Raw genomic sequence first — 25,292 nt, 5'->3', positions numbered from 1 at the left:
GGGTGGGAGGCTTTTCAGAGGGATCACGGTATGGGTACGACTGTGTGGTTACCCCCGAACAGTGCGTGGTGCCTGTCTAATGACCGGGCACCGGGGCCCCTCAATCCCGGGGGACGCCTGGCTCCTGGGCCTGGTCGGTGCTGCCGGGGTTTCACCGCGTCCCTGTGCCTACACGACTCCGCACGGCATGCTGTGTCTCTCTCACGGACGTATTGCTGCCCTGAGCGCGCTCCTGGGCTGGACAGTGCAGGACAGCCTCTCGGTCGCCTGGAGAGCCAGAGAATTGGACTGGGAGGTGCCTGGGGGTGTCCCCCATGCTGCACAACCAAGGCCTGTGGTATCTGTGTGCACACATACCTATGCATGCACGTGCACACACACACATACACACGCGTATGTTATACAGTGGCTTCTTGTGGCTTGAGAGAAGAAGAGAGAATTCGGGTGCGGCAGAGGCCAGCTGAAGGCACTTCCTCTGTCCTTCCTTTGGCCCCTGAGAGGGGAGGGCGAGGCCTCCCCGGGTCCCCAGGGTCACCACCAGCCTCCGCATCTAGCAGCAGAGGCCAGCTGAGGGCGCAGCCACTTTTAGCGACCTCCTCACACTCCCACACCAACCGAAGGAAACTCCAGGTTCTGCTCAGAGGGCATTGCTGAGAACACACGTCCGTCTCTCTAAGGCAGGGGCAGTCCCCACTTGCTCCCAAGAGCAGAAGTCAGCCTTCTGGGGGTAGGTCAGCCGTGGCCCACGTCTCCTCCTCGCCCTGGTGGAGGCAGGGTCCCCCAGGCCAGAGACGCCCCGCGCTCTCCTCGGCCCCTTACTTCTTCTGGCTGTTTTCCACAAGCACCTGGAACCCCAGGCCTTCTGGCCCCGTCCCTGACTCCGATTTCTCATTAAGCATCAAGGGTTTGTGTTTCATCATGCAACTGACACGCGGTTTTTTCCTTCTTCACAAACATGCTCACGATTGCGGACTCTGTTCTGCCTGGTCTGCTTCTAGGCCTCCTGTCCACCGTGGTTGTGTAGCCATCAGGGCATGGGGGGGGGGGTGTCAGGTGTCGGGCGCTGCCCACCGGGAGGTGGTCCTGACCACTGCCCGGAATAGCACCTTACCCCTGCCTGAGGGTCTCCACGAAGCTGGTTTATGTTTCCAGAAGCCTTTTCACCTTGGGGTGGGACAGCGCCTCAGAACACAATTTGCACCTGCTAAACTTTTCCTGGCCCTTTCACTTCTCTGACCCTGCTGTCTGCTTGTGTCTCTGGCCCACCCAAGGCCCTCAGACCCGCCGGACCCACAAACCCCTGCAGCTCCACGGGGTGACACGTTGGAAATGATGCAGATTCAGAGCCAGACTGCTGAGTCCAGGGCTGTGGATGCCAGGAGGGCTTGTGGCCTTGGACAAGTTACGTGTCCTCTCCGAGCTACACCTGCCTCCGGGACGTTCTCTGGGCACCTTACAGGCACAGATGCTAGGCCAGTGGGAGTTACCGCACTTTCTGGGTATAACGGGGTTTCCTCTGTTTTAAGACACCGTTGGGAGTGAGGTGCGTTCCCAATTATATAGCGCTTTGAGGGGAAGAAAGCCCCAGTGAGGCATTCAGCACACAGATCGCAAGAAGCATGTGTGGTCTGAGAACTGAGGACCCGTGGCCTTCTGACGTAGCCTGCCGTGCGCTGCAGGCCGCGTTCTTGGCTCCTCTGGGCCTCGGTTTTCTTGTCCGTACGGTGCATGTCGTGACGTAGGGCCTTTCTCCTGCCGGCCCGGCTCTGGTTCTTGGTGAAAGTGCACTGCTGTTCCCAACTAGCACACTCCTCAGTCAGAGTTACGTGAGGGAGGGGAAGTGTAGACGATCTAATGTGGAGCGGGGCTTCTGAGCAGGGCATTGTCGGGGCCACGGGAGCCGTACTTGGAGCCGGGGCCCGGCCTGGCCCATCCACCGGAGCCGGCACTGCTCTTCCCGGAGCGTGACGGCAGCCCAGCCCAGCCCACGGCCCCGGATTACTTGCTTGTTCCCAGAGGAAGGCGTGTGCATTGTTGGAATCTGACACCTTTGAAAAGTAACATAAACCACGAGAAGTTCCCTGGAGACCCTTAAAGAGGAAAACTATTCCCGGCGCAGGCCGGCCCAGGCCGCGTGGCACGACGGAGAGAATGTGGACTCGGGAGGGAAATCCGAACAGGTTCGGGTCTATGGTAGTGTGGAGTCCACCTCTTAACCTGCTGGGCAACTGTGCCCAACTCACGCATCTATCCGGGCATCCCGTGACCGAGCGCCCCCCCGCATGCATCCGCCGGGCCAGGCTCTACGCTAAATGCCAGGGCTCCCAACTCCTCTCCTGCCCTCAGTCCCCCTGGATCTGAGTGGCGCCAACTACTGGCAGTGGTGACGTCGCCCGCGGGGGGGGGGGGGGGGGGCATGGAGCACCGCTGTGCTCGGTGGGGGGCCACAGGCAAGGGGCCGCTCGCCCGTCCGGGAAGAGAAGAGAGCAGACGTGCTGAGGGAGAGGTGGGCACATCCACCCTCTCTGGCCAGCTCGAATCTGGCTGTTTGTACTTTTGCAAACGCCCGGGGCTTGGAAGAGGCCCTGGTGGGCTGCAGGTAAGCAGAAGACGCCTCATCCTCAGGGGCCTTAAGGGAAAATGCAGACAGACTGGGAGGCGTCACTAGAACGTAGAAGGCAGGCGCTGGGGAGGGGACACGGGAACTTCAGGCATCGCCCAGGGTGGTCCTGCCTGGGAAGGAGCTGCCCCAGCCAGAGGCCGCAGCTCCACTGTGCGCGCCAGGCGCGAGGTGCACGGAGGGGACCGGTCGGGGGCTTGCAAGCCCTGTCGCACAAGGAGTGGCTGAAATGGCTTCCCACAGGCTGAGGGATGGCAGGGAGGCGGGACGTGACGGTGGGGCCAGGACCGAGTCCGTGAGCGTCGCTGGAGTCTGACACCCCCACCCCGGGGTTGGGGCCCGTGAGAGTCGGGGTTTGCGTTGGGCGCCGTCCGGGCCAGTGTGCCCGGGCCTTGCGGCTTCTCAGGGCTCAGGCTGGCGCGTCAGCTCCGTTGTGCGGCCGGGGCCACGTTCTCCCCATGCCGCGGACAAGCTCTGTGAATGGGGAGGAAATGGTGTGCTGGGAGGAAGCGTCTCGTCTGCGGGGCAGCTTAGAGCTCTGCTTCGGGCGGCAGCTGTCAAGTCGGCCTGCGGCTTCACGGGGCGTAGGTCACGTCTCCACCAGGCCGAAGCGGCTGGGAACCACCCTGTCCCCGTTTCCTGGGTCCACCCCTTCACCTGCCCCCCTTGTCCCTGGTGTCACCCACCCCCAGCACAGCAAGAGAAGGGAACTTCTCAGCCGTCTGGCCTCAGACCATCCGTGCAGTACGGCGTGAGGTGGGAGACCTGGGCCTCCTGCGCACCGACTCCAGCTTCTCCCCCTGTGAGCTCCGTGGCCTTCGGCGGCTGTCCGACCTCTTTGGGAGCAAAGAGCCTCTCTAGAGCCAGCCCGGCCCCATTAATGCCAGGACCAAGTGTCTGGGGAGTGACACCCGGGGCTCATTGGAGGCCTGCAGGACACTTATGCTACCTCGTGTCCCTTTCCTCCCTGAGCACAGGGCAGGCCTGGCTGCCTTCTTGGGGGTGGGCAGTCAGGCCGCTTAGAGCCTGGTCGCTGATCCCCCTTCGATCCTAGGCCAGGCTGACCCTGCTCTCCGGAAGCCCACGGCAGGTGCTCTGCTGGCCACGGGGGGCCCACAGCCCACCCCTCGGGCCTGGCCAGCTTCTGGGCACCCAGCCTTTGCCCGACACACCTGCCATGTACCTCCAAACTTGTAGACCTGGGCGTTTGGAGCAGGGCCAGGCGCCGACGACAGACTTGCAACTGGCTTGGCCGAGGCGAGGGAGGAAACCTGCTGCCCTCTCCCTCCTCGTGCCCGAGGCCCCCACGCTCAGCCCCGTGTGAGCTGCCACAGTGCAGCCGGCAGGAGGCCGAGCTGAGGGCCTGGGAACACAGGTGACGCACAGTGCCCCACGGAACGGGCCTGTCGATGCCCCCTTCTGTCCAGGAACGACCCCGGGCCGGGCTGTGTTGCCCTGAAGCCCAGCGTGCGCCTCACGCCCGGCACAGCCCCAGCTCCATGGCCTCTGACACCCACTAATTATGAGCGGTTTAAAGTCTCCTGGGAGTTTTCTCTGTTTAATGGTATTTCTACGTAGAACTTTTTTTTTTTTTTTAAGCAAAAGAATAACCAGGAGTGCCTTTCTCCCTAGAGGGAAGTGGCCTTCCTGCAGAGATGTAAGCGGGAGACGGGGTGTCGTGTCGTTCGGTTGATGGAGCACGGATGTGGGAGCCCGGCTCCTGGGTTCAAGTCCCAGCTCCTACCAGCTGTGTGACGGCCAGCGCTGGCCCTCACTGAGCGTTCTCATCTATAGAATGGGGGTGGCGGGTGCATCCAGCTCAGCAGGTGTCTGGGGCACACGTGGGCCAATCCATGTGCACTTAGAATAGCCTGTGCCCACGACAAGCACCGTTACAGCGTTTGCTCCTGTTTTAGAGTTTCTGGAAACCATGAATCCAGTGGGGGAGGGGGGTGGGGAGGGGTTCAGAGAGAAGACAAGCCAGACGTGAAGGTCACTGAGTCCCCCCAAAGAGCAGCACACAGGTATGGATGGGGTCAGAAGGGGTCTCCACATCCTGATGCGCATCTGACGGGCCTCTGGGCTCCCTGTGCCCAGCCACCTGGCACGCAGAGCTCGCGCCCAGCCTTGGGCACTGGAGTCCAAGGACCCCGCTGTGAATCCCGGCTCCACACTTCCTCGCCGTGTGAACTCAGGTGGGCCTCACTGTCTCACCTGTGAGGCGGGTGTGATAGCTCTTTCACCCTTGAGTGCCCGTCCCGAGGAGCCAGGGAGCAAGTTTGTGCCCGGTGCGCGGCCTCATAAGTGCTTAACAAAGCCCCACAAAGCGGCACTGTTAGAACTCACCTCAGGCCACCAGGCATTTCTGGGGATTCTTTTCTGTGCGTGTGTTGAGTCTTTCCTCAGAGCCCCCCAGGGTGCGAGCTGGGTCCTGAAGGCTGCCGCTTTATCCCTGGCTTGTTTGCAGGAAGGCGGGGCCGGAAAGGCTCGTGCCCAGGACTCCTGTAAACCGTGTGTCGTTGGTGGGGGCCGGTGCCGGCTCCTGGGGGTGAGAAGACTGTAACTGTCGTTTGGGGTGAAGTGCAGACACACAGCATATAAACAGACACACGGTCTATCGGGAGAACGATTAGGGACAAATGTCGAGAAAGCTCCTCGGGGTGGTGGGGGGCAGAGGAGCACCGGATGATGATGAGAACTAAATGGAAACGAGTCCCAGGGCCGTAGGACCACGGTTCCGGTCTGGGTCCTTTCCTCTGCCCGGGCTGGTCCCAGCACCGTTGGCGCCTCCTGGGGGCACCACCAGGCGTCAGTAGGGGTCCAAGTGTAGCGCCCCCTCCTGCTAGGATCCGGGCCAGACTGCACACTCAAGCTTGCAGCTGGGGACACGCACCCCACTTGACAACATTTCCTTCCACCTGGGAGTGAACCCCACACCCTGGCTGCGTCTCTCTCGTGTGTACCGGGGCCGCAGCTCAACAGTCCTCCTCTGGGCACCAGCCGTCCGCCTGGCCTGGTGCCCGGCATGGCAGGTGCAGAGATAAGACGCAGCCCCTCCCAGGGTGCGGGCACCTGGGCGCCCCGACCGTCTGCAGCTCAGGCGGGGCCGCTCCAGTGGCCTCAGTTCTTGTGTGAGGGGTAAAGCACTGGGACCTCAGAGGTGCCCGCCCGGCTTAGCACAGTCGGCGAGAACTGGCTACCCCTGGGTTTGCTTTCTGGCAGAGTCCCCCAAACCAGAGAAGTAGGGGGACCCGGGGCAGGGACAGAGGTCACAGCCCCAGAGGCACCTGAGGTCAAACCCAAACCCCCAGTTGGTGACTTGTGCAAATACGAGGCATCTCTAGGCTTTGTTTTCCTCCTGCAGTATGGGTTGTCGTAATTGGGGTCTCGCGGGGCGTCTGTGAGCGTTAAACCGGACCCGTGTGAATGCTATGGCTCCTGGTAAAGGCTGAGGCACCGCCATGTCCCACACGTTCCTTCCCCTGCCCCTGACCCGGCTGGCTCCCGGGGGACCGGCTATGCTGGTACCGTGTGTGGGGCACCCCTGCCGACTCCACAGCGGCCTCCAAAAGCTCTTGCTTCCTTTCTGGGGACCTCTCTCTGTGGTCACCCTGCCAGCTACTTAGCCGCTCCACGCCTGTAATACAGATTCACAGTGGGTGGTGGTTGTGGGGCCGTTTCCGTGGTCTGAGCAGTGAGTGCTCTCTCAGCACATTGCAGCTGTCATGCTCATTCATGCCAAATGTCCCTGTTCTGGCACAGTCGGCCCCTAGGTGGGGGGGGACCCTCCAGTGCCTGGTCTCAACCTGAGGCCTCAGCCAAAGCCTCAGCTGCCGTCTGTCAGAGGTGGCGAGAGCCAGGCCTGGATCTGATCTCCCATCCACCACAGCTGTGTTAGCGTGCACAGTTAACTTCTCTGAGCCTCAGTTTCCCCTCTGTCGAGTGAGGCTGATCTTCACCGTGAAGAAGAAACAGGCGGAGTTCTCGGCGTGAAGGACTATGTGCACAACGTGCCGGCGAGGTCGCAGCTGCTGGTATCTGTCTCATTACCGTCATCATCACCGTCATTGGCAGGGACCTTTTTTTTTAGTTTATCTATTTTGAGAGAGAATGTGTGAGAGCAGGGGAGGGGTAGAGAGAGCAGGAGAGAGAGAATCCCAAGAAGGCTCCACACTGTCAACACAGAGCCCGATGTGGGGCTCACGCTCACGCTCACGCACAGTGAGGTCACGACCCGAGCTGAAGTCAGACGCTCGACGGACTGAGCCACCAGGCGCCCCTAACAGTGACTGTTCAGGAGAGAAAAGCTGTCATCTGGACAGAGGAGTAGAAGTAGCTGATAAATCAGGAGGGTTGCCCCAAACTGCAAACGAATAGCATACCATTGTTATGTTTTATATGAGTAAGTCTACAAATTTGCCACCGGGTTCTGGACAAAGATGAGAACACCTCTGCGTTCCCCTCATAAGCCCCCCGGGCCAGACCGCTTGGGCGGCCGCAGCAAAATTACACAGACCGGGTGGTTTTGACGACAGAAACCTGTTTCCTCGCAGTTCTAGAGGCCAGAACTCTGAGATGATGGCGTGGGCGGGATGGGTTTCGTCTGAGGCCTCTCTGCTGGGCCTGCAGTCACCTTCCTTCTTCCCGTGTCCTCACACAGTCTTGCCTCCATGTGCGTGTCTGTCCCGGTCTCTTCTCGAGAGGACGCTGGTCGCACTGGGTCAGGGCCCACCCTCACTGCCTCGTCACACCTTCACTGCATCTGTGTTGCCAAACACAGACACGTTCTAAGGTGCCGGGGTTGGGATTTCAACCTGATAACTCAAAAGTCAGAAGGAACAATGATCTGGTAACCTGGGTGCAGAGGTGAGGTGGGATGAGGCCCCAGGGAGCCAGATGGCTGGCCCCTTCGATTGCCTGAAGGAACTCTCTGGACGGGTTCTGTCTGTCAGGCTGGCAGACACCGGCCGCTCATCTTCCCAGCTCCCTGGAGGCGGGAGGTGGCTGGAGCACGGTTGGCGAGTCCCCGCCAGACCCCCGCCCCGTCCTTGGCCACAGGCCGAACCTGACTGTCGCCCCTTCTCTCTCTAGGTCGGACTACGATGACTGGAGACCGTCTCTGGCCAGCTTGCTTCAACCCATTCCATTCCCCAAAGAGTAAGTCCCACACCGGTCTCTGACCTCAGTGGTCCACCGGTCACCCCGGGAACACCGCGGGCGGTAGTGGGAGATGGAGACGTTGGTCCTCAGCTGTGAGGCCCCTGGGGAGGCCCCCCACCTCCGAAACATGGGGAGATTACCTCATGGCAGCGACACGAGGATTCGCTGAGCCAAGCAGGCAAACAAAGCCCCCCCCACCGAGCGTCCGTGCAGGGAAGTTAGCAACTTCTGTTCTGCTTCAGGTGGGAATGGGAATACCTGTCTGTGCTCTCTCCGGTGGCCACAGTGAAAATCGGAAGATAATGCACGTGGAATTGCTCTCTGTGCCATGCCACCATATGCTGAAAGCTCTCTTATTGTGCCCATTACGATTATTAGCTTGTGTTCCACAGTGAGTTGGGCCAGAAATGGACCCTCCCCGTCTCTCTCTTGCCAGCCCTTATGCCAATATTGAATTTATCACAGGAAAATAGGGAGAAAACGGTCTAGTGGATAATGGCCTGCGGAGAAGGCTTTGTCTGAATAACCAGGCCCTAAAATGCCTCCAGGTCTCTGTTTTGACAGATGTGGAGGAGCCAGGCCTCAGGAGGCAGCTCAGGGCTCTCTCAGGAGCCGATTAACGAGCCTGTGTTTATGAAATGCGGCTCTCTGAGGGGGACATTATACCTGGTAATTGCCCCATTTGCTGGCCTGGCCCGTCCCTGGGGCCCCCAGGACTCGAGACCGGAGAAATCCGACTCCTGAGAGCCACGGCTGTCTCCAAAGAGCAGTGGCGTCACTGGCTGCGCTCGCTGTCCCCATAGCCCCGGGGACACATGTGATAGTGGGCCCATGATGCAATTCGCTTGGAAAACGGTCCCCAGATGCCCCTCTGATGCACGGCGATAATTAGCACAGCCGCACCTTAATGGTAGAACAATTAGTGCACACACCTGGGTCTCCGGTGCCCGCGTGCACGTGCTCACAGACACCTGCTCAGCACCCACAGGTGTGAGACCGGCCCGTGGGGGGCTCGCTATGCTCCCGTCGCCAGGATCCTGGCCTCGTCCAAGGAAGCCTTTGCTTCGCAGTTTCCAAGAGGGACAGAATGTCCCTGTCTCACTCTCAACCTCCTCCTTCTTCGGATCAGACATAAACCCGCACCGTCCCCAGAGGAAGATCTTTGGATCGCTAAGGGTTTCGAAAGCCCCCCGCTAACTGCAGTTTCCCTTTGTTTTTGTTACAGAGCCCTCGCACACGAGAAGTTCACCAAGTGAGTATTTGGCCACCTCCCTCATCACCTCCTTCCGGTGCGAATGTCCTCTGCCGCGGCCGTGCTCAGCGGCCAGCCCTCCTTCCAGCCCGTTCTCGGTCACGTGCATAGCCAGGCCTGCCCGAGGGATTTCCTGACCGCGCCAGCTCCCCCGCCCCAGCCCTCCCCTCAGCCCCCATCACCGTCCACACAAGCCAGGACCCTGGCAATGACTCCGCCCCCACCCTGTGTCTTTCAGGGAGCTGAAGTACGTGATTCAGAGGTTTGCCGAAGACCCGCGACAAGAGGTGAGCCTCCCACTCTGCCTCTCGAAGGCACCTTGTCAGGGGCTACGGCGTGATGCCTGTGGGCCACCCTGAGCCTTCTGTGACTCTGTCGGGGCCTCTCTGTCTCCCACAGGCACTCAGAACACTGTACAAAGGCTCCTTGGCCTGGAGCATGAACACAACCGCCACCCTCCCCCCAGCCCCCCCCCCCACACCGCTGTGATCGGGGGGTGGGGGTGCCTGGCCCATGATGTCACCCTTTTACTGTAAACTCAGGCTAACCAGAGGTGGTTTGCCACCAGCTGGCAGTTTCTTCTTGGAGCACAGGCCTTGTTAGGGGCGGGCTGGCACAGGGGCTCCCAGCCAGCTCCAGGGTAGTGCTGGTCCCTCTTGAGCCCTGCCGTTCTGACATCCGCAGGCCAGCAAAGACATCGGAGCTGGGAAGACATCTGAGCCGGGGTTCATTTCCTGGGCATGGTGGCTGAGGGCCTCTGAAGCGCCGCTCTGCCCTCCCCCCCCCCCGCCCCCCGTATCTGGGCTTCAGGGAGAGGTCAGCTTTCCCCCTGAGGCTTCGTGAGCAAGGACTCGGGTGGCCTGGGTTCCTCCGTCCACTGCATCAGGGACATCAGAGACACCTGGCCTTGGTCAGGCGCTCACCCTGTGTCGGGCACCTACCTGCGTTTTCTCCTGGAGTCCTTGCCACAACCACGAGTGGGGTCTGTCGTCAACCCCATTTAACACCAGAATTACCCTCCTTTTGGAGCTGAGTGACGTCTCCTTGGCCACGCAGCTGGTACCTGGCCAAGGCAGGGTTCAAACCCAGGGAGTCTGCCTCCAGAGCCTGTTCGGTAGGTGGGGCCAGGCAGGGCTACAGACATGAGGGGGACTCCCACTGGCCCTGCCCCGAGGAGCTCACAGCCCCCTTCTCCAGCTGCATGGATCCTGGGGTGTGATGAGGGGATCTGGCTTCTAGGTGGGGACAGACCCCCAGCAGAGCGGAGGGTTAAGGATGGGCAGAGGACGAAGGGATTCCTTCTTCTTAACAGAGCCAGAATATATTCTCTTCCGGCCCCACGGTGAAACATAGTTCTAGAACACCTTGATTCTAAGCCCTGATTCCAAGCCCCTGCATTCCCTGGCTGCAATGGGAAAAGCAGAAATGCTAGCTAGGCAGGTCTGGGCTGCGCTAAGCCATTCTTCACTGCATGTGAAGACAGATTCCCAGAATTCCCCTGGAAAGTGAGCCTTTATTTCAAACACCAACTTTGAAGTTGAAGAATAAAAGTGGTCCCAGCTGCTTCCCAGAGCGGAGAAGCAGAGCCAAGGGCTGGGAGGAGACTTTCCGAGCCCCGCACCATACACGAGGCCCAGGGGACTGGTGAGTGAGGGGCCAGGCCGGTCTTGCAGAGGGGTGGGGTGCAGAGGCCCGGCACCGCCCCCCCCCCCCTCGCCAGGCCCTGCTCCGGGCTCCTCTGAACCTCTTCCTTTGATTCTGTTTCTCGTCCCCTCTCTCCCGTCCCACCTTCTGCCTCCTAAAGAAGCCGGACTTCTAAACCGTTTGATACATTTGCGGAATAGAGTTGCATACTCTTGATTCGCTATTTTTTGAAGTAAACAAATTAACATTTGATATTTTTCCGACTCAGAGGGAAAGAAGTCAAAGCCCCCCCCCCCCCCCGCCTCTGTTTTCTGTTCACTTGTGTGTGGGTTGTGATCAATTGAATATCTGTAAGTAAGTGGCTTTTGGCAGCAAATTGTCCTTCCTTCACTCCTGAAGGAAATGATTGGCCACTTCTATCAGGTTTCTTCTGAGGACAGAGAGGAGGTAAGAAACAAAGGCCTTGGTTTCCCTCCCTCTCCCTCTCTCTTTCTCTCTCTTTCCGCAGCTATAGTAGGGTGGATGTGGATGGAATTTCTCCCAAACACACACACGTGTTTGCACACGCCCACCCGCCCACCCACATGCGGAACTCTGGGAAAGCAGTTGAGACCCAGAGAGAGCGGTGCATGTGCATGAAACCGCCCCACCCTGGACAGAGCGCCTTCCAGGGAGAGGCAAAGACTCAGAAGGTGGCTCAGAGGACACGCAGCGAGGGCAGCAGGCAGACCCCCAGTGGTGGAGGGGGCAGATGTCCTGAGAGAGCAGGACAGAGGAGGGTCAGAGAGCTGAGGGCAGAAAGCAGGATACAGGACTTAGAGGTGCAGAGAGAGAAGAGAGGAAAAAGAGCTGCCCCCTGTGCTGTGCCCGGAAAAAGGCATAGAAAAGGGGACTGAGTTGAAGCAGTAGCTTTGAGCCTGTCTCCCCCTGATCTGTCCACAGACTTGCTTCTATTCAGAGCAGCTAACCAAGCCAGGCCTGGCCCTTCATCCCGCAGAGCTGATGGGGAACGGCTAGTGTTCCCCAGTTTACAGATGCCACGGTTTTTCCCAACAGGCCTTCTGTGGAATTCAGTAGGAGGTCGGAGTCGCTGGAGTAGACGTTAAACTGATTTCTTAAGTGCGGGACTTGTGGGAGCTGGTCTCGTCTGTGTGATGGGACTGACTGCTGTGCTCCTTCTCTGCTGCAGGTACACTCATGCCTGCTGAGCGTGCGGGCGGGCAAAGACGGCTGGTTTCAGCTGTACAGCCCCGGAGGGGTGGCCTGTGATGATGACGGGGAGCTGTTCGCCAGCATGGTACGTGGGACGGGACCATCAGTGGGCACTGCGGGCGGGGACCGGGTTTGCCCCGCCTGATGAGCGCCAGCCACTGTCCCGGTCCGGCAGTGGCCAGCCTGGGAATTTCTGGATGGCATCGGAGCCAAAGAGAAAGATGGTGATGAAGACGGTGACCAGGAGTGTCGCTTTCTGCCTCTCACCCGAGCAGGCACCAAACCGAGGGCACGAAAGTCCTGTTCTCACCCCATCTCACTCGGCTCCGTCGGGAGGTGACACGTAGTGTTACCCTGCTTTCCAGGCAGGCAGCAGAAGCCCGCGGCGCTCACTGCCCAAGCTCACGCAGCTCACCGTAGTGGCAACGTTCAGATCGAGCTGCTGAGATCAGGTCGAGCTGCTGAGGGCTCAGAGTGCTCAGAGATTCTAGAAGGCACTGCAGACCCACCAGCTCGCCCGACCTTTGCGATGAGAAGTCAAGGTCAGGATGACCATCTCCTCCGGGAGACGAGAGGTCTGATGTCACCAGACCCACAACTGGGCACCCGCCACGATTTCCAGTACTTTCTTCATGCCGGACACTGTGTTGGGCACCTCACGTGCCCTGTTTCTTCTCGGTCTTCAACTTCATCCATAACCACGCCTGTGCTGAGGCAGCTCCGGACAGGTGCCGTGGCTTACCTGAGGCCACACAGGCTTTTCAGCCTCCAGGTCCCTCCCTTGATGGGGCCCACGCTGTCCAGAGCCTGCCCTTCCAGGGGCAGCGTGACCGTCTCCTGACGGGGGGCACAGACTGTCCTCCAGGTGGCCAGTGACCTCAGCTGTCCCTCCTGCTCGCAACACCAGCTGGGTTCTGTGACCGAGCGTGTTCCCAGCGGCGAGAAAACAGGATTCAGGGGGCCTCTCTGCTGCGCCCTGCTTCGCCCCCTCGTCTGTAAAACAGGGAGTAGAGCGCCAGCCTCTCGGATCACCAGGCGATCTCCTGCAGTGACGGAGGCAGGGCACCCAGCCAGGGCCTAGCGCACAGCCCGCCCAGAAGTGACAGCTGTGGTTGGTCTTCTCTCTGCTGGGCCGCCCGTCCAACAGGGCCAGCTCGCGAAGCTCTCCGCAGTGACGACAGATCCGGCGCTGCCTCTGGAAGCTTTCTTGAAAGGGACTTATTTTTAGATCGTTTTCCTTACACACTGGCTCTCCACTCCTCACCCACTGCCTGACAAGTCCCTCTTGAGTGCCCTGTGCATCCTGGAAGTGCACCCCACCTCGCCACTCACGAGGGCTCCTGTGATGTCACAGCTTCACCATGACAACAGCCGTGTGTGGCGGGGACTTGGTGTGCGGAAGAACCCGGGGGGCTGGCAGCTTCCCCACCTAAGAGATTGCGTCTGTGCCGGAGTTAACGATGGAGCGGAAAAGATACACGCGGAAAAGGAGGCAGGCAGCCCCTGAGAGAGCAACGCGGCGTTTCCATGGAGACACAGGGGGCAGGAGCGGTCCCCTTGATGAGGCTGCCGTTTCCAACCGTGGAAGGGCATTTGCCATTGCACAAAGGGGGAGAGCACACTAGGCATTTGGGGCCCCGGCCCTGTTGCTTGGGGTCCCCTGCCCTCGGGACCCACCTCCAGAGACACCGGAAAGAAACACCGTCGCCTTAGTGTCTGCCCCGCGTGTAGCCCAGGTGGAGCGGAATTTGCCAGTTCCTGGGTTTCTGGGGCAGGTGATCACTGAGCACCTGTGGAGCTCATAGGGCGCTTGGGGAGGGGAGGCAGGGCTCCCTACAGGTCTCTGTCCCACATGTGGTGGCACCGTATCCCCTGAACACTTACTCCCCGTCCCACCCCTGCCCTGGCAACCACTCCACTTCCCGAATCTGACACCCCAGGCCCCTTCCGTGTGCGGAATCCTACAGGATCTGTCCCTTGTGATCGGCTTACTGAGCACCACATCCCCATGGTTCATCCACACCGGAGCACCTGTCGGTGGGAAGAGGGGGGTCTGATGGTCTTTTCAGATCTGGTGTCCAGAGAGGGTGTGGGGAATCCTTCCGGCATGCCACCGGCAGGCATCTCGGGCCACAGCCCCACTGTGGTCACTGCCCTTCACGTGGGCTGTCTCCCGTCATAGGTGCACATCCTCATGGGCTCCTGTTACAAGACCAAAAAATTCCTGCTCTCCCTGGCGGAAAACAAGCTGGGACCCTGCATGCTCCTGGCGCTGAGGGGGAACCAGACCATGGTGGAGGTAAGGAGCTGGCCCGGGTCCCCGGCAAGGCTGCTGTCTTGCCCGGTCCTTCGTCTTTGTTCATTGGGCACCTTACAGAGCCCAGAGCTGTTAGGGCAGCTGGGAGCACAGCGGTGGAGGAGGAAGGTGTGGCCTGGCCTCTCCCAAGTCGAGCAGGAAGCGAGAGGCCCCCCCCCCCCCCTCCGCCTGTCACAGTTGGTCCCTTTCACTTATGATCAGGGGAGGTTTCTGCCCATTTGTCTATTGCTGTGGAGCAGGCCACCCTGGTGGGGGGGCTCAAAACAATGGTACTCATTTATTTGGCTCACGGATCTGGGGGTGACTGGGCTCAGCTGACAGGTTCTCACCCTGGGTCTCTCATGAGGAGACGGGGCCAGCTGGGACTCCAGGCCTCTGTCTATGAAGCAGCCTGGGCAGAAGTATTCCTGTTCCCCAGGGAACACACGCCTGGCCCAGGTCCCCCCTGCCTCATCCTAAAGTCCCCAGAAGCCTGGGGCCCCCAGAGCCGCTGTCCACAGACAGGATGGCAGAAGCCATGTTGCTCTTCCCGGTGCAGCCCCAGAGTCAGGCAGCAGCACTTTGCCACGTCCTACCCACGAGAAGTGCTGGCCGGTAGTCACGGTGATGGGGATTAGAACACCTCTCGGTGGGCAGAGCATCAGAGAACATGAGCCCCAGAGCGTCCCTGCCAGTGAGATTTGGGGGCCAAGGAGTCAACAAGAGGCCCCACAGCAGGGTGAGGAAGAACAGAGGAGGTCAGGATGGCTGAGTCAAGGGGTTGGCGATTTTGGTGGATGGGCCCAAAGAGCCTAAGTGCCCAAAGGCCCCGGTGGGCATCTTGGAGGTTCACTGAGATGCTTGCGCAGGGAACTTGCAGGACGGGGGTGAGCAGGGAGCCAGGAGGCAGGTGAGCCGTGCTGTGAGGGCCTGGGCAGGGCAGGCTTTGCTTGGCAAGTGAGAAGTTGCCGGAAAGGGCTGCCCGCATGCTAATCCTGGGCGAGAGGGCCGGAGAACAGAGATCGCGTCGGCTCCCCAAGGCTCTGGGAGGCAGTGTGTTGCAGGTGTCCTCCGGGGCTCCAGTTTCATTCTGAGCCTGTCTTGCGCACCAACCATGTGCCAGGCACAGGGGGATAACTAGGGATGGAAAGAGGTGCCCTGTCCTTTGAGCTCTCTCCCAACCCTTGAGGTCCTAGCATGCATCATTTCTTCCCGCATTTGCCGAGAGCCTGCTCCGTGCTCAGCTGGCTGTGCACGAATGTTCCCGTTGTACAGACGGGAAGCTGCGATACGTGATTTGCCCGGGTCACCCAGCCAGAAGGACAGCGACGGGGGAGCGTGGTTGCTCGTTTGCAGGATGAGATCTCGGGGCGCGTGGAGCACGCGGAGCTTATCCAAGACCCCTCCCTGTGGCGCGCGGGGCTGTTGGCACGGGCTGAGGTCCAGCCCTCCGTGCCTTCAAGGACCAGCCCTGCTGTAACGCACCTCCGCTGCTCTCGGGCAGATCTTGTGCCTCATGCTGGAGTACAACATCATCGACAACAACGACACCCAGCTGCAGATCATCTCAACCCTGGAGAGCACGGGCGTGGGCAAGCGCATGTACGAGCAGCTGTGCGACCGGCAGCGAGAGCTGAAGGAGCTGGTGAGTCCCCTGCCCGGCTCTGGGGCGCACGTGCCGGGCCCGCCAGAGCACAGCTGGGTGCAGGGGGACGGAGCCCGGGTCCCCCGCCCGCACTTGCGTGGGCCTCTGTCTCCGCGAGTCCTTCTCCAGACCCGGAAAGTTCGGGGCTACCACCTGCCACTTTCCAGGTGATCGCAGACGTGTCAGGTCGGTGCCCCAAAGTCCCGGAGCTCCTACGGGGCCTGGCCAGGAGTCGCATCCTGCCTCACCCCAGAGCCCTGTGCGGCAGCCACTGCCTCCCTCCCCATATCCCACAGGCCCTTCTTTAAGTGCACCAGGGCTGGGCTTCAGAGGGGTGGTGAGCCCACACCTCCCTGGTCTCTGGGAGCAGCTCTCACCCAGCGGCCAATAGGAGACGGTGTATAAATACTCCAGCTCCCTCTCCGCACAGGTGGGACACCTCTGAGACATGACTTCTCCACCATTTCCCAGAGGACCCCCAGCGGTAGCGGTACCATAACGCTCCCTTCCTGGGGGGCCTTCACCGCCTCACTCGCCCACTCCCCTGCTGGCGTTTCTGGGGATTCCCTCTCTGATAAACCGGCTGTGTTCACACCTTGTCTCGGGGTCTGCCCCCGAGACCGAGACCGCCACGTGGCCTTCTGCCGCCGAGAAATAAAATGGCGCTGTGTGTGATGTCAACGGGGAGGGGGGTGTGCAGGCTGGCAGCCCAGGGGAAAGAACGGGTCGTCATCAGTCCGGTTTCTGTTGCAGCAAAGGAAAGGCGGGCCCACCAGGCTAACACTGCCCTCCAAGTCCACGGTGAGTTGGTTTTATTCTCCTGTGGGGCTGGGTAGAGGGAAGAAGGCAGTTAGATTAGACCTCGCTGATGAGGAACTTTAGCCGGTGGAGCTGACCAAGGACCCTGTGGCACTTGACAGGCCAGCTTTTCCAGGAGGGAACCAGGTTCCAGGAAACCACACACGGTAGATTGTCGCTGGTATTAATGTTAACATGTTACCAGTTAATAATAGTACTAATAGCTAATATACACTGAGCATTTACATACCGGGTACTGGGCTGTTCATTTTATCACCACAACAACACCGTGAGGTTGGCGCCTCTCTTCAGCCCCACTGACAAGGTCTTCGGGGATCTTAGTTCCTCCTATCCTGTGCCGCCGTCCTTGACATGAGGTTTCCACCTCGTGGTCCAAAAAGGCTGCTCAAGCCCTGGCCATCAGGTCTCCATTCACGCCAGCAGAAGGAGGAAGAGCAGAGAAGAACATGCCCCTTCCCTTTAAGGGCTTTCCGAAAGTTCTCCTGGACACATCTCCCTGTATACCGTTGTCCAGACTCGGCACACGGCCACATCTAACTGGGAGATTAGCCTTAATTCGGTGTGGCCGTGTGGCAGCTAGAATCCAAGGATTCGATCACTAAGATAAAAGGGAGAGCGGACATTCCCCGCAGCCGCCTGGTAGTCTAGTGCTCACGCGTGTCTTGCCCTCCAAAGGCCTTAGAGGTGGGGGGACCTCAGTGTTCTCAGGCGAGCAAAGGGCCCAAGCTGCTGCCTGGGAAGGGGAGCTGGCCAGGTATACACATCCGTGTGCACGCACACACGCCTGTGGGAGGGACATGCCTCGGAGCACCCCAGTCGGTGACTCAGGGTGTGAGTCACGGCACTGGAGGCTTTCTCCCCCACCCACGGGGACGTGGGGGCAGCCGCTCCCAGCACCCCCCTCGGTCCTACCCCCCCCTCCAAGCCGCACTGTCACCCCTGCTGCAACTGTCTACGGGGCAAGGGAAGGGAGGTGGGGACAGGGGTGCGGAGGGGTCTCCGGAGCGCCTGGCAGCCCCGGGCCTTCCCCGAGAGCCCACCGCCTGTCTGTTTGCAGGATGCCGACTTGGCTCGTCTGCTGAGCTCCGGCTCTTTCGGAAACCTGGAGAACCTCAGTCTGGCCTTCACCAACGTGACCAGCGCCTGCGCTGAGCACCTCATCAAACTGCCTTCTCTCAAGCAGCTGAACCTGTGGTCCACTCAGGTGCACACTGTCTGCCTGCACCCTGCTCTGCCCCCGCCCGCCCCCGCATCCTGCCCCCTCCTCCGTGCCCCTGTGCGCCCCTGCTCTGCGCCCTCCTCTGGGACTGGCCTTCCTGCCTGGAGCCCGGGGCCCAGTCTCCTGATTACCACGCCCCTCCCCAGCTCAGCACCCCCTCCATAGGCCAGAGGACACTTAGGACCTCGTGAAGGCCAGTGGCCGTTTCACAGTTGGAGCTGCTGAGGCCCAGGGCAGGGGCGTGCCCAGCAAAGCCTTAGAAGCCCTGAGAGGCGGGGCTGAGACGTGACGCTGGTCTCCCGCACCCTCCTGGGTAGCACACGGGCAGCTCAGGAGTCTTCCTGTTGTGGTAACAACCACAGCACACCGATGCTTGCCACCCACGCTCGGTGTCGTTTGCACTCCGAAGCGCCTTGCGTGGATCAGCACACGTGGTCTCCACTCCCCATCTGTGACGTGGAGGCCCCGCCAGAGCCCTCCTTTTATAGAAGAGGAACCAGGTGTTCCCGGCAGTCTGCCTTCCAAGGCCCATCCTGCCCCATCCTACTGTCCTGCCCAGGGAAAGGCAGCCTTGGCCCTCACTGGTAGCCGGAGCCCCTGAGTTCAGAGCCCTCCTTGACAGCAAGACCGACTGCTGGGAAGGGCCCTTGGCTGGCCCGCATCCCACCAGCAGAAGCTGGACTCGAACCCCGGTCCGGGGAAGCATTTGAGTCTTTGGAGAGAAGCGAGGGCAGCCCAGATCCCCCGGCTTGAAAGGCGGTGGCTCTGTCCCCGTCACCTTCCTCCACCGCTGCCTCCAGCCTCGGAGTCATTTCCCTGAGTGCCGTGGGGACGCGGGTCGATCCCCAGGGCTGAGAGGTTCTGTGCTCCACAGTTTGGAGACGCCGGCCTGCGGCTCCTGTCGGAACACCTCACCATGCTCCAGGTGCTGAACCTGTGTGAGACGCCTGTGACCGACGCGGGCCTGCTGGCCCTCAGCTGTGAGTCCTGCGGGGGTGGCCAGGGTTGGCAGGGCCTGCTTCGTGCATGCGTGCACACGTGCATCCATTCATCCACTCACCCATCCACCCATTCACGCGTGCGTGCATCCATTCATTCAACAAGTGCTCATGAGCACCTACTGTGTGCCAGGCACCATTTTAGGTGCTGGGAACACAATAGGGGACATATCCCTGCCCTCCTGGAACTTATATTCTAGAAGAAAACGAAACAATGAGTGCCCTTATCCTCCAGATACTTGTCTGAGGGATGAAGTTTGGGAAAAGTGCCCTAGGACAGGCTTGCCCTGCTCTCCTGCCCAGTAGCAGCCATCAGCCGGGGTTAGATGTACAGATTCTCAGGTCCTGCCCCAGACCTGCTAACTCAGAAACTGCAGTTTAACAAAATGTCCAGGTGATTCCCACGTGTGATTGAAGTTTGAGAAGCATTGCTCTAATAGAAGGAGCCACAAAACACCCAAGGAACCCAGAAGTGCCGATTCCTGCACCCCAACCCTAATCTACCAGAGCAAAGTCTTGGGTGCTGAGCCTGGGAAGCTGCACTGCCCATGTCCCACCCACTGGTTTAGATGACAGGCCCCATGCCTCAGCTGGGAGGAATCATGGAGGGCTTCCCTGGGGAAGTGACCGGATCTGGGTGTACAGGACATACGTAGGAATTGGCTGAGGGGGTTGATATGCTGGGCAGGGGCCATGGCTCCTACAAGGTTGCTTGGGAGGGGTGGGGACAGGAGACAGGGGTGATGGAGGGCAGAGAGGATGAGGTTTGGGGACACTTTTCTGCAAATGTGCTCTTTGGACACTGTCCTTGGAATCACACAGCCCCTGGCTCGGTGCACCCAGGAACGGGATGGAACACCGCACCTCTGATGGGTGGCTCCTGACCAAACCAAAGTTCGAGGCGTGCTTTCAAGAAGGGGGGTCCTGGGTCAGCCCTACTGGGAGAGCTCCCAGAGCTCCCCTCGGGGAAGGGCCCAGCCTGGCCCACTGGGGCTGACCTGGGATGTGGCAGGCACACTCTCGGGAACTTCAGGGTACAGCAGTGCAGGGACCTGACAGATAGACCAGAAGGAAGGGAGGCTCAGAGAGCAGGGAGAGAACGTAAGCCCAATTCAGACCAGCTCCTGCCTGAAACAGACTTTCTGTCCTGGTGGTGCCCTAGCAGTGCCCCTGAAACCCTCCCGCCCCATCTCCTAGACAGGGGCCTTGGCTACAGTAGTCAGCCCCCCAGCTTGACTGTCCCGTACCTGCAGCTGCCTTTGTGGGGTTCTCACTGACCTAATGCCTGTGTCTGTCTGTCCTTGCACAGCCATGAAGAGTCTTTGCAGCTTAAACATGAACAGCACCAAGCTCTCGGCTGACACCTATGAAGATCTGAAGGTAATTCTTCCCTTCCTCCCTTTCTCCCTCCCTTCCCCCCTTCCCTCCTTCTTTCCTAGACACCAGTGCTTTGCCCTCGTGGAGCTTATTCTCCAGCAAGAAAGGCTATTACACCGGCAGATAAGTCAGTAAATAAAATAATGGCAGGTGGAAAGGAATGGTAGGGAGGAAACCAGCAGGGAATTGGTAGCTTAGAAATAGGGAGGGCCTGTTTGGCATGTGATCATCAGGGATGGTCCCTTTGAAGTCACATAAGCCGAGACCTATAAGATAAGAAGCCATGGATGCAAAGGATGACAGGAAAAGCAAGGGCAAAGGTCCTGAGGCAGAAAGGGTTGGTATGAACTGACTTTGTAGCAAATGTGACTAGAAAGTAAGAGAGAACAGACTTGGGCCAGACTGAATAAGCCCTCATAGGTCACAGAAGGGTTCTGGATTCCATCCAAGTTCAGTAGAAAGCTTTCAGAGACTCTAAGCAATGTTGTGAGTTATGCTTGTAAAGGCTTGTTGTGGCTGTTACCAGGAAAACTGATTTTTTTGCTAGAGCCGGGGGTGGTCCAAGCAAGAGTAGAAACAGGGAGAACATCAACAGGGCTGATGCAGTCATGGGTTAAGCTCCTGGTCCTGTAGCCTGGGCTAGATTGGCAGTGTTTAAAGTTGGGGCAAGAAAGAGGATCTGAGTAGGGAAAGGTGAGCACGTTTCCTGGGGGACTGGTGGAGCTTGACCTTCAGAAGTCTGCTGCCCCCATCGCTCTGGGTCCAGTACCAACTGCCCCGGAAGGAGTGAGCGGGGCTGCAGATAAGCCAGCGCTGAGGACGGAAGGGCTGGGCCAGGCAGCCAGACCCACCATGAGACGCCAGCACCTTCACACGCTGGAAGCCACTTGGAAGGAATTCCCACAAGCAGGGACCACCCCTTCCCCGCCCCACCCTCAGCCCTCCAGCTCAGCCAGACCTGCGGCCAGCTTTAGAGCACCTACTATGTGCCAAGCCCAGGCTCGGGACAGGGACAGGACCAAGGTGCATCTGGTTCACCACTGCCCAGGAGGAAGCTCCATCCTGGCAGACAGATACATGCAGTAACCAGGCCAGGACAGGGCTCAGGGACCAGCAGGGAGGGGACAGGGGACAGCCAGCCCTGCTCACTAGGGCAGAAGAGCCTTCACAAAAGGTCTTGAGACGGGAATCTGCCGAGCAGGCCAGGAGAGCCGTCAGAGGGTGCTGAGGAGCATGTGAAACGGGGCAGGGGTGCGGCCGGCGCAGAACCAGCCTGAGTGCACCCTCCAGGGCCTCCCCGACCTGCCGGGCCCAAGTGGGCGTTTCTGCACCGTTGAGGATTACTGTGCCCCCTGCAGGCGAAGGAGCACAGATCCGGGTGCCCTAGCCAAGCAGCAAAGGGGTGTGGTCAGCCCCTTGTGGAGAAAAGCCGCTTTCACGCATCCGAGAGACCCCATGGTGCCAATTTGAGCATACTGGCCAGTGACGCCCAACCTCTGTGCTGCGGGCATCGGACGGCCCGGAGGCTGTCTGCCTGCCTGGGGGCAGGCGGCCTGCACTCCACATCAGGCAGGCAGGGCCCTCCAGCTCACGGCCCCGTCTCTCAGGAGAACCTGGAAACCTCCGTGCCAGTTTGCCATCTCCTGATCGGAGAGGTTGGCGTAAAGAAGGTTTTACAGTGCTGCACAGGGGAAGGCAGCCCCCAGTCTGTAGCCTCTGCCTGAGCAGCGGGGCTGGGGGCCCACGAGCCAGAGCGCAGGGGAGAAGCACGGAGGAGCCGTGCGCACGCACGGTAGAAGGTGACACTGGCCGGTGCCCCCACGGAGAGTCTGGAAGAGGCAGCAAAGGGAGGAGAGCCATTAGCCCTGTCGGTGCAGTGAAGGCTTGTGGAGGGAAGGCCAGCTGTTTATAAAAGAAGGAAGAGAGGCGATGTGTCTGGGTGGCAGGGATGGAGAGCGGGAAGCAGGTGTGAACAACAGCAGGTGGAAGCTTGCAGTCTAGACGGTTCCGAGGCGGGGGCGTCCTGCAGGGGAAGACTCGCTGCCCCCCAGGTGCCTGCATTTATGGCGATCCCACTGCATTCGCCTGCCCGATTTCCCGTAACGATGGCCTGTAGGCGGTGGTGACGGTGCGGGTGGTTCCCGCCTGTAGGGCACACGGCCTTGTGTTGTTCAGGGCGAGCTGTGCGTCAGGAGGTTCCACCCTTAGCACCGTCCTGTGAGCCGTGGCCTGATCACGCTGGCTCCACAGAGGAGGAGGCCGGGGGCTCTGCCCCCGGGGTCGTGCAGCCAGCAAGTGACAGAGCTTGGGCTCCCACCAGGGCTTTCCGCCTTCAGAGCCAGGCATCCACGGCCTCGCAGAGGCAGGGGGCACGGAATCCCCTGCAGCTGTCCGCCCACCTGCGACCTCCGATCCCGGGGCTGCTGCCCTGTGCTCCCCGAGGTTACCCAGCTCTGAGCCCCAGGGAGCCCCGACGGCAAGGTGGGGAGGGCACAGTGGGAACCCCGGCCGTGGCTGCGGGAGAGCCAGGCACCGCCGGGCCAGGTTCGGGAAAGGACTGTCCTCCTTGCTGCCCCGCAGGCCAAGCTTCCCAACTTGAAGGAAGTGGACGTCCGCTACACGGAAGCCTGGTGAAGCTCCCGGCTCGGCAGGAAGGAGTTTGCCGCTGCAACACACGACTTTTGACTAATAGCCGTAGAGCGCCGGTCCTGGGGTCCCGCCCCCAGGGTCCCGGCTGTGAGATAGATGGGGGAGTCTTTCTGGGGGCAGAGGGCGGAGGGGGGAGGGGGTGGGGAGGGGGGCCGTAAGCACGCCCAGCCCCGCCTAATTCTTTTAGCTTCACAATTGGAAACCTTGACCTGATCCAAAAAGGACTTTGTAGCAACCAGAGGAGCATCAGCGGGTCGGGGGAGAGGGTGGGGGAGGGGTGGGGGCCTTGGGGAGGGGGGACCCTTTGTGGATTTTCTTTGCCTTTGTGTTCAATGCCGTGTGGGAAAAGTCAACTCCGATGCCACCATCACACGACCCTGATGGGCCTCGAGGGCCGAGGAAGGGTGCTTTCTTCCTCACAAGCTCCACCGAGAACTCGCCCCCGCCCCCCACCATTGGGACAAGAAAACCCAGACATGTCATTGCACCGTCCTGTGTCCTCGCCATTGCTATGCAAAGTGATTCTTGTTGTACATAAGATTTAAATAATGCGCCTATTTAAGAAATGTTGACAAATTGCGGGTCTGGGACCTGCCTCTTATTTATGAAGTCTTTGACCCTCCCTCCCTCCCTCCTGCCCTCCTACCCCGCCCTCCCCTGGCCCGTAGTACTGTATAAACCAGTCAGCTGTTGGGGTAGTGGTAGTATTATTGTTATTTTTTTAAAGGAAACAGACAAAAAAAAAAAAAAACCTCCTTGGAAAATTAATTGCTTTTTCGTAATGGATTCTGTATGCTAATGCTCGGCCGTCTGTCCGCCCGCCCCCACTGTGCGTTTCCAATTCCCAGATGTCTCCAACTTGCCCCCGGGTGAGGGTCAGGCTGGGGGGCAGAAGTGGGGTCCCCACATTGTAGTCCTGTTCCTGCCAGGCCCCGGCTTTCTCTCAGCCCCCTCTTACGCCGTTTGGGGGGTGCTAACCTGTCCTCCCTGGTCCATCCCCTGGAAGAGCTGCCCCGGCCCCGGCCCCCGGAGAGCTCCCATCTCCGGTGGCCTCTGCCATCCCTGTCCCCCCTGAGACTGCGGCCTGTGGCCTCCCCGCCACCCTGTGCTTCACGTGGTCTCCTCACGCATGCCTGCTTCTCTGCATGGTCTCTTGGGAGAAGAGAGAGACGTCGCCTCCACCAGCCTGACTGCCCACCCCACCCCTATGAATGTGACCGCTACAGCACAGACACCCTTTCTGTCCCCACACCTGCCCCGAAGACAAACCAACCTCCGTTTCTTTTGTAAACAGTCGGCTTTTTCTTAACAAGCCCTCCCTGTACAGAACAGCCCTTTTATGGTTTACTTGGGGTCCCCTCTCCCCCCAAGCCCCCTCTTCTGTTGGTTTAGCACAAATACCGTCCCCCTCCAGCACCCCCAGCCCTGACCCCTCAGTCAATGTAATTGTTTTATATATATTTAATCTTATTCAATGGAAACCATGCTTTTGTCGTTTTATACTTTGCTAGGTAGACTTTATTACCCCCCCCCCGACTATGCCCTCATTTTTTTAAAAAAGGAAAAAAAAAAAGAAATTGGGTTTCAGTCTTAATTCATTTTACGTGCCAGGTTTTATTTTGTGTGTGCGTGTGAGTGTGTTCTGTTTCGTGTTTTGTTTTCTTCTGTTGTTGTTGTTTTCTGTTGTTTGGTTTTATTCTCTCCCCTCCGGTCCCAAACTTTATAGCACTCTGGTGCAGGAAGAAGCAGAAGCAAAAACAAAAAAACAAAAAAACAAAAAAAACAAAAAAACAACAACAAAAAAAACTCTAAAAAAGAAAAAAAAAGAGCCGAGACATGCCATCTTTTCCCTTCGCACTGTTGCTTTTCCTGATGGTTAATACTACTGTCACGTTAGCTGTGTTCAGAGATGTGAAATACTTTCAGGCAAAAATAAACTGTAAGTGACTCATTGACATCTGGCCTTTCTGTGTGGCTTCGAGGGAGCCTTTCGGCGGGGACGGGAAGGGGACAAGACCTGGGCCGAGGTCAGGACTCCTCTGAACGTCCCGAGCTGCTCACCCTCGGCACCGTTGACATTGGGGGCCAGACCCTCCTTTGTCACGAGGCCGTTCTGTGCGTCCGAGAATGTCCTGCGTTGCCCCTGGCCTCGGCCTGCTAGATGCCAATAGTACCCAGTCCCCCCGCCCCCAGACTAACAACCAAAAATGTCCACCAGGGACAAAATCACTCCCTGGGGGAAACCCAGGCTGCCAGTCTCTGCATCAGGGCCCTTACGGCAGCTCTCGTCCAGATCTTCTAGGACCGATGGGCCTGTTCGTCACCTGGGGGTCTTGGGAAAATGCGAGTTAACGATTTCCAAGGTCTGGGTGGGGCCCGAGACTCTGCTTTCCAGGACCTC

The 25,292-nt window shown here is 59.5% G+C and overlaps 1 protein-coding gene across 2 annotated transcripts in view; it reads left to right on the top strand.

The window, feature by feature from the left end:
- Window positions 1–24,846, top strand: part of CMIP (c-Maf inducing protein) — a 233,977-nt gene extending 209,131 nt beyond the window's left edge. For both annotated transcript variants that reach the window (XM_027076276.2, XM_053209969.1), the window contains 11 exons: window positions 7,712–7,777; window positions 9,006–9,032; window positions 9,271–9,319; window positions 11,866–11,973; window positions 14,071–14,187; window positions 15,689–15,829; window positions 16,583–16,630; window positions 17,706–17,852; window positions 18,742–18,847; window positions 20,175–20,245; window positions 22,823–24,846. In XM_027076276.2, the coding sequence (XP_026932077.1) occupies window positions 7,712–7,777; window positions 9,006–9,032; window positions 9,271–9,319; window positions 11,866–11,973; window positions 14,071–14,187; window positions 15,689–15,829; window positions 16,583–16,630; window positions 17,706–17,852; window positions 18,742–18,847; window positions 20,175–20,245; window positions 22,823–22,876 (934 nt within the window). In that variant the 3' untranslated portion in view covers window positions 22,877–24,846. The remainder of the gene's footprint in view (window positions 1–7,711; window positions 7,778–9,005; window positions 9,033–9,270; window positions 9,320–11,865; window positions 11,974–14,070; window positions 14,188–15,688; window positions 15,830–16,582; window positions 16,631–17,705; window positions 17,853–18,741; window positions 18,848–20,174; window positions 20,246–22,822) is intronic.
- Window positions 24,847–25,292: the final 446 nt, after the last annotated feature.

Source organism: Acinonyx jubatus, chromosome E2 (genome assembly GCF_027475565.1).
Source record: "Acinonyx jubatus isolate Ajub_Pintada_27869175 chromosome E2, VMU_Ajub_asm_v1.0, whole genome shotgun sequence".
In the NCBI taxonomy this organism is placed as follows: domain Eukaryota; kingdom Metazoa; phylum Chordata; class Mammalia; order Carnivora; family Felidae; genus Acinonyx; species Acinonyx jubatus.
This window is presented reverse-complemented; position numbering and strand designations above follow the sequence as displayed.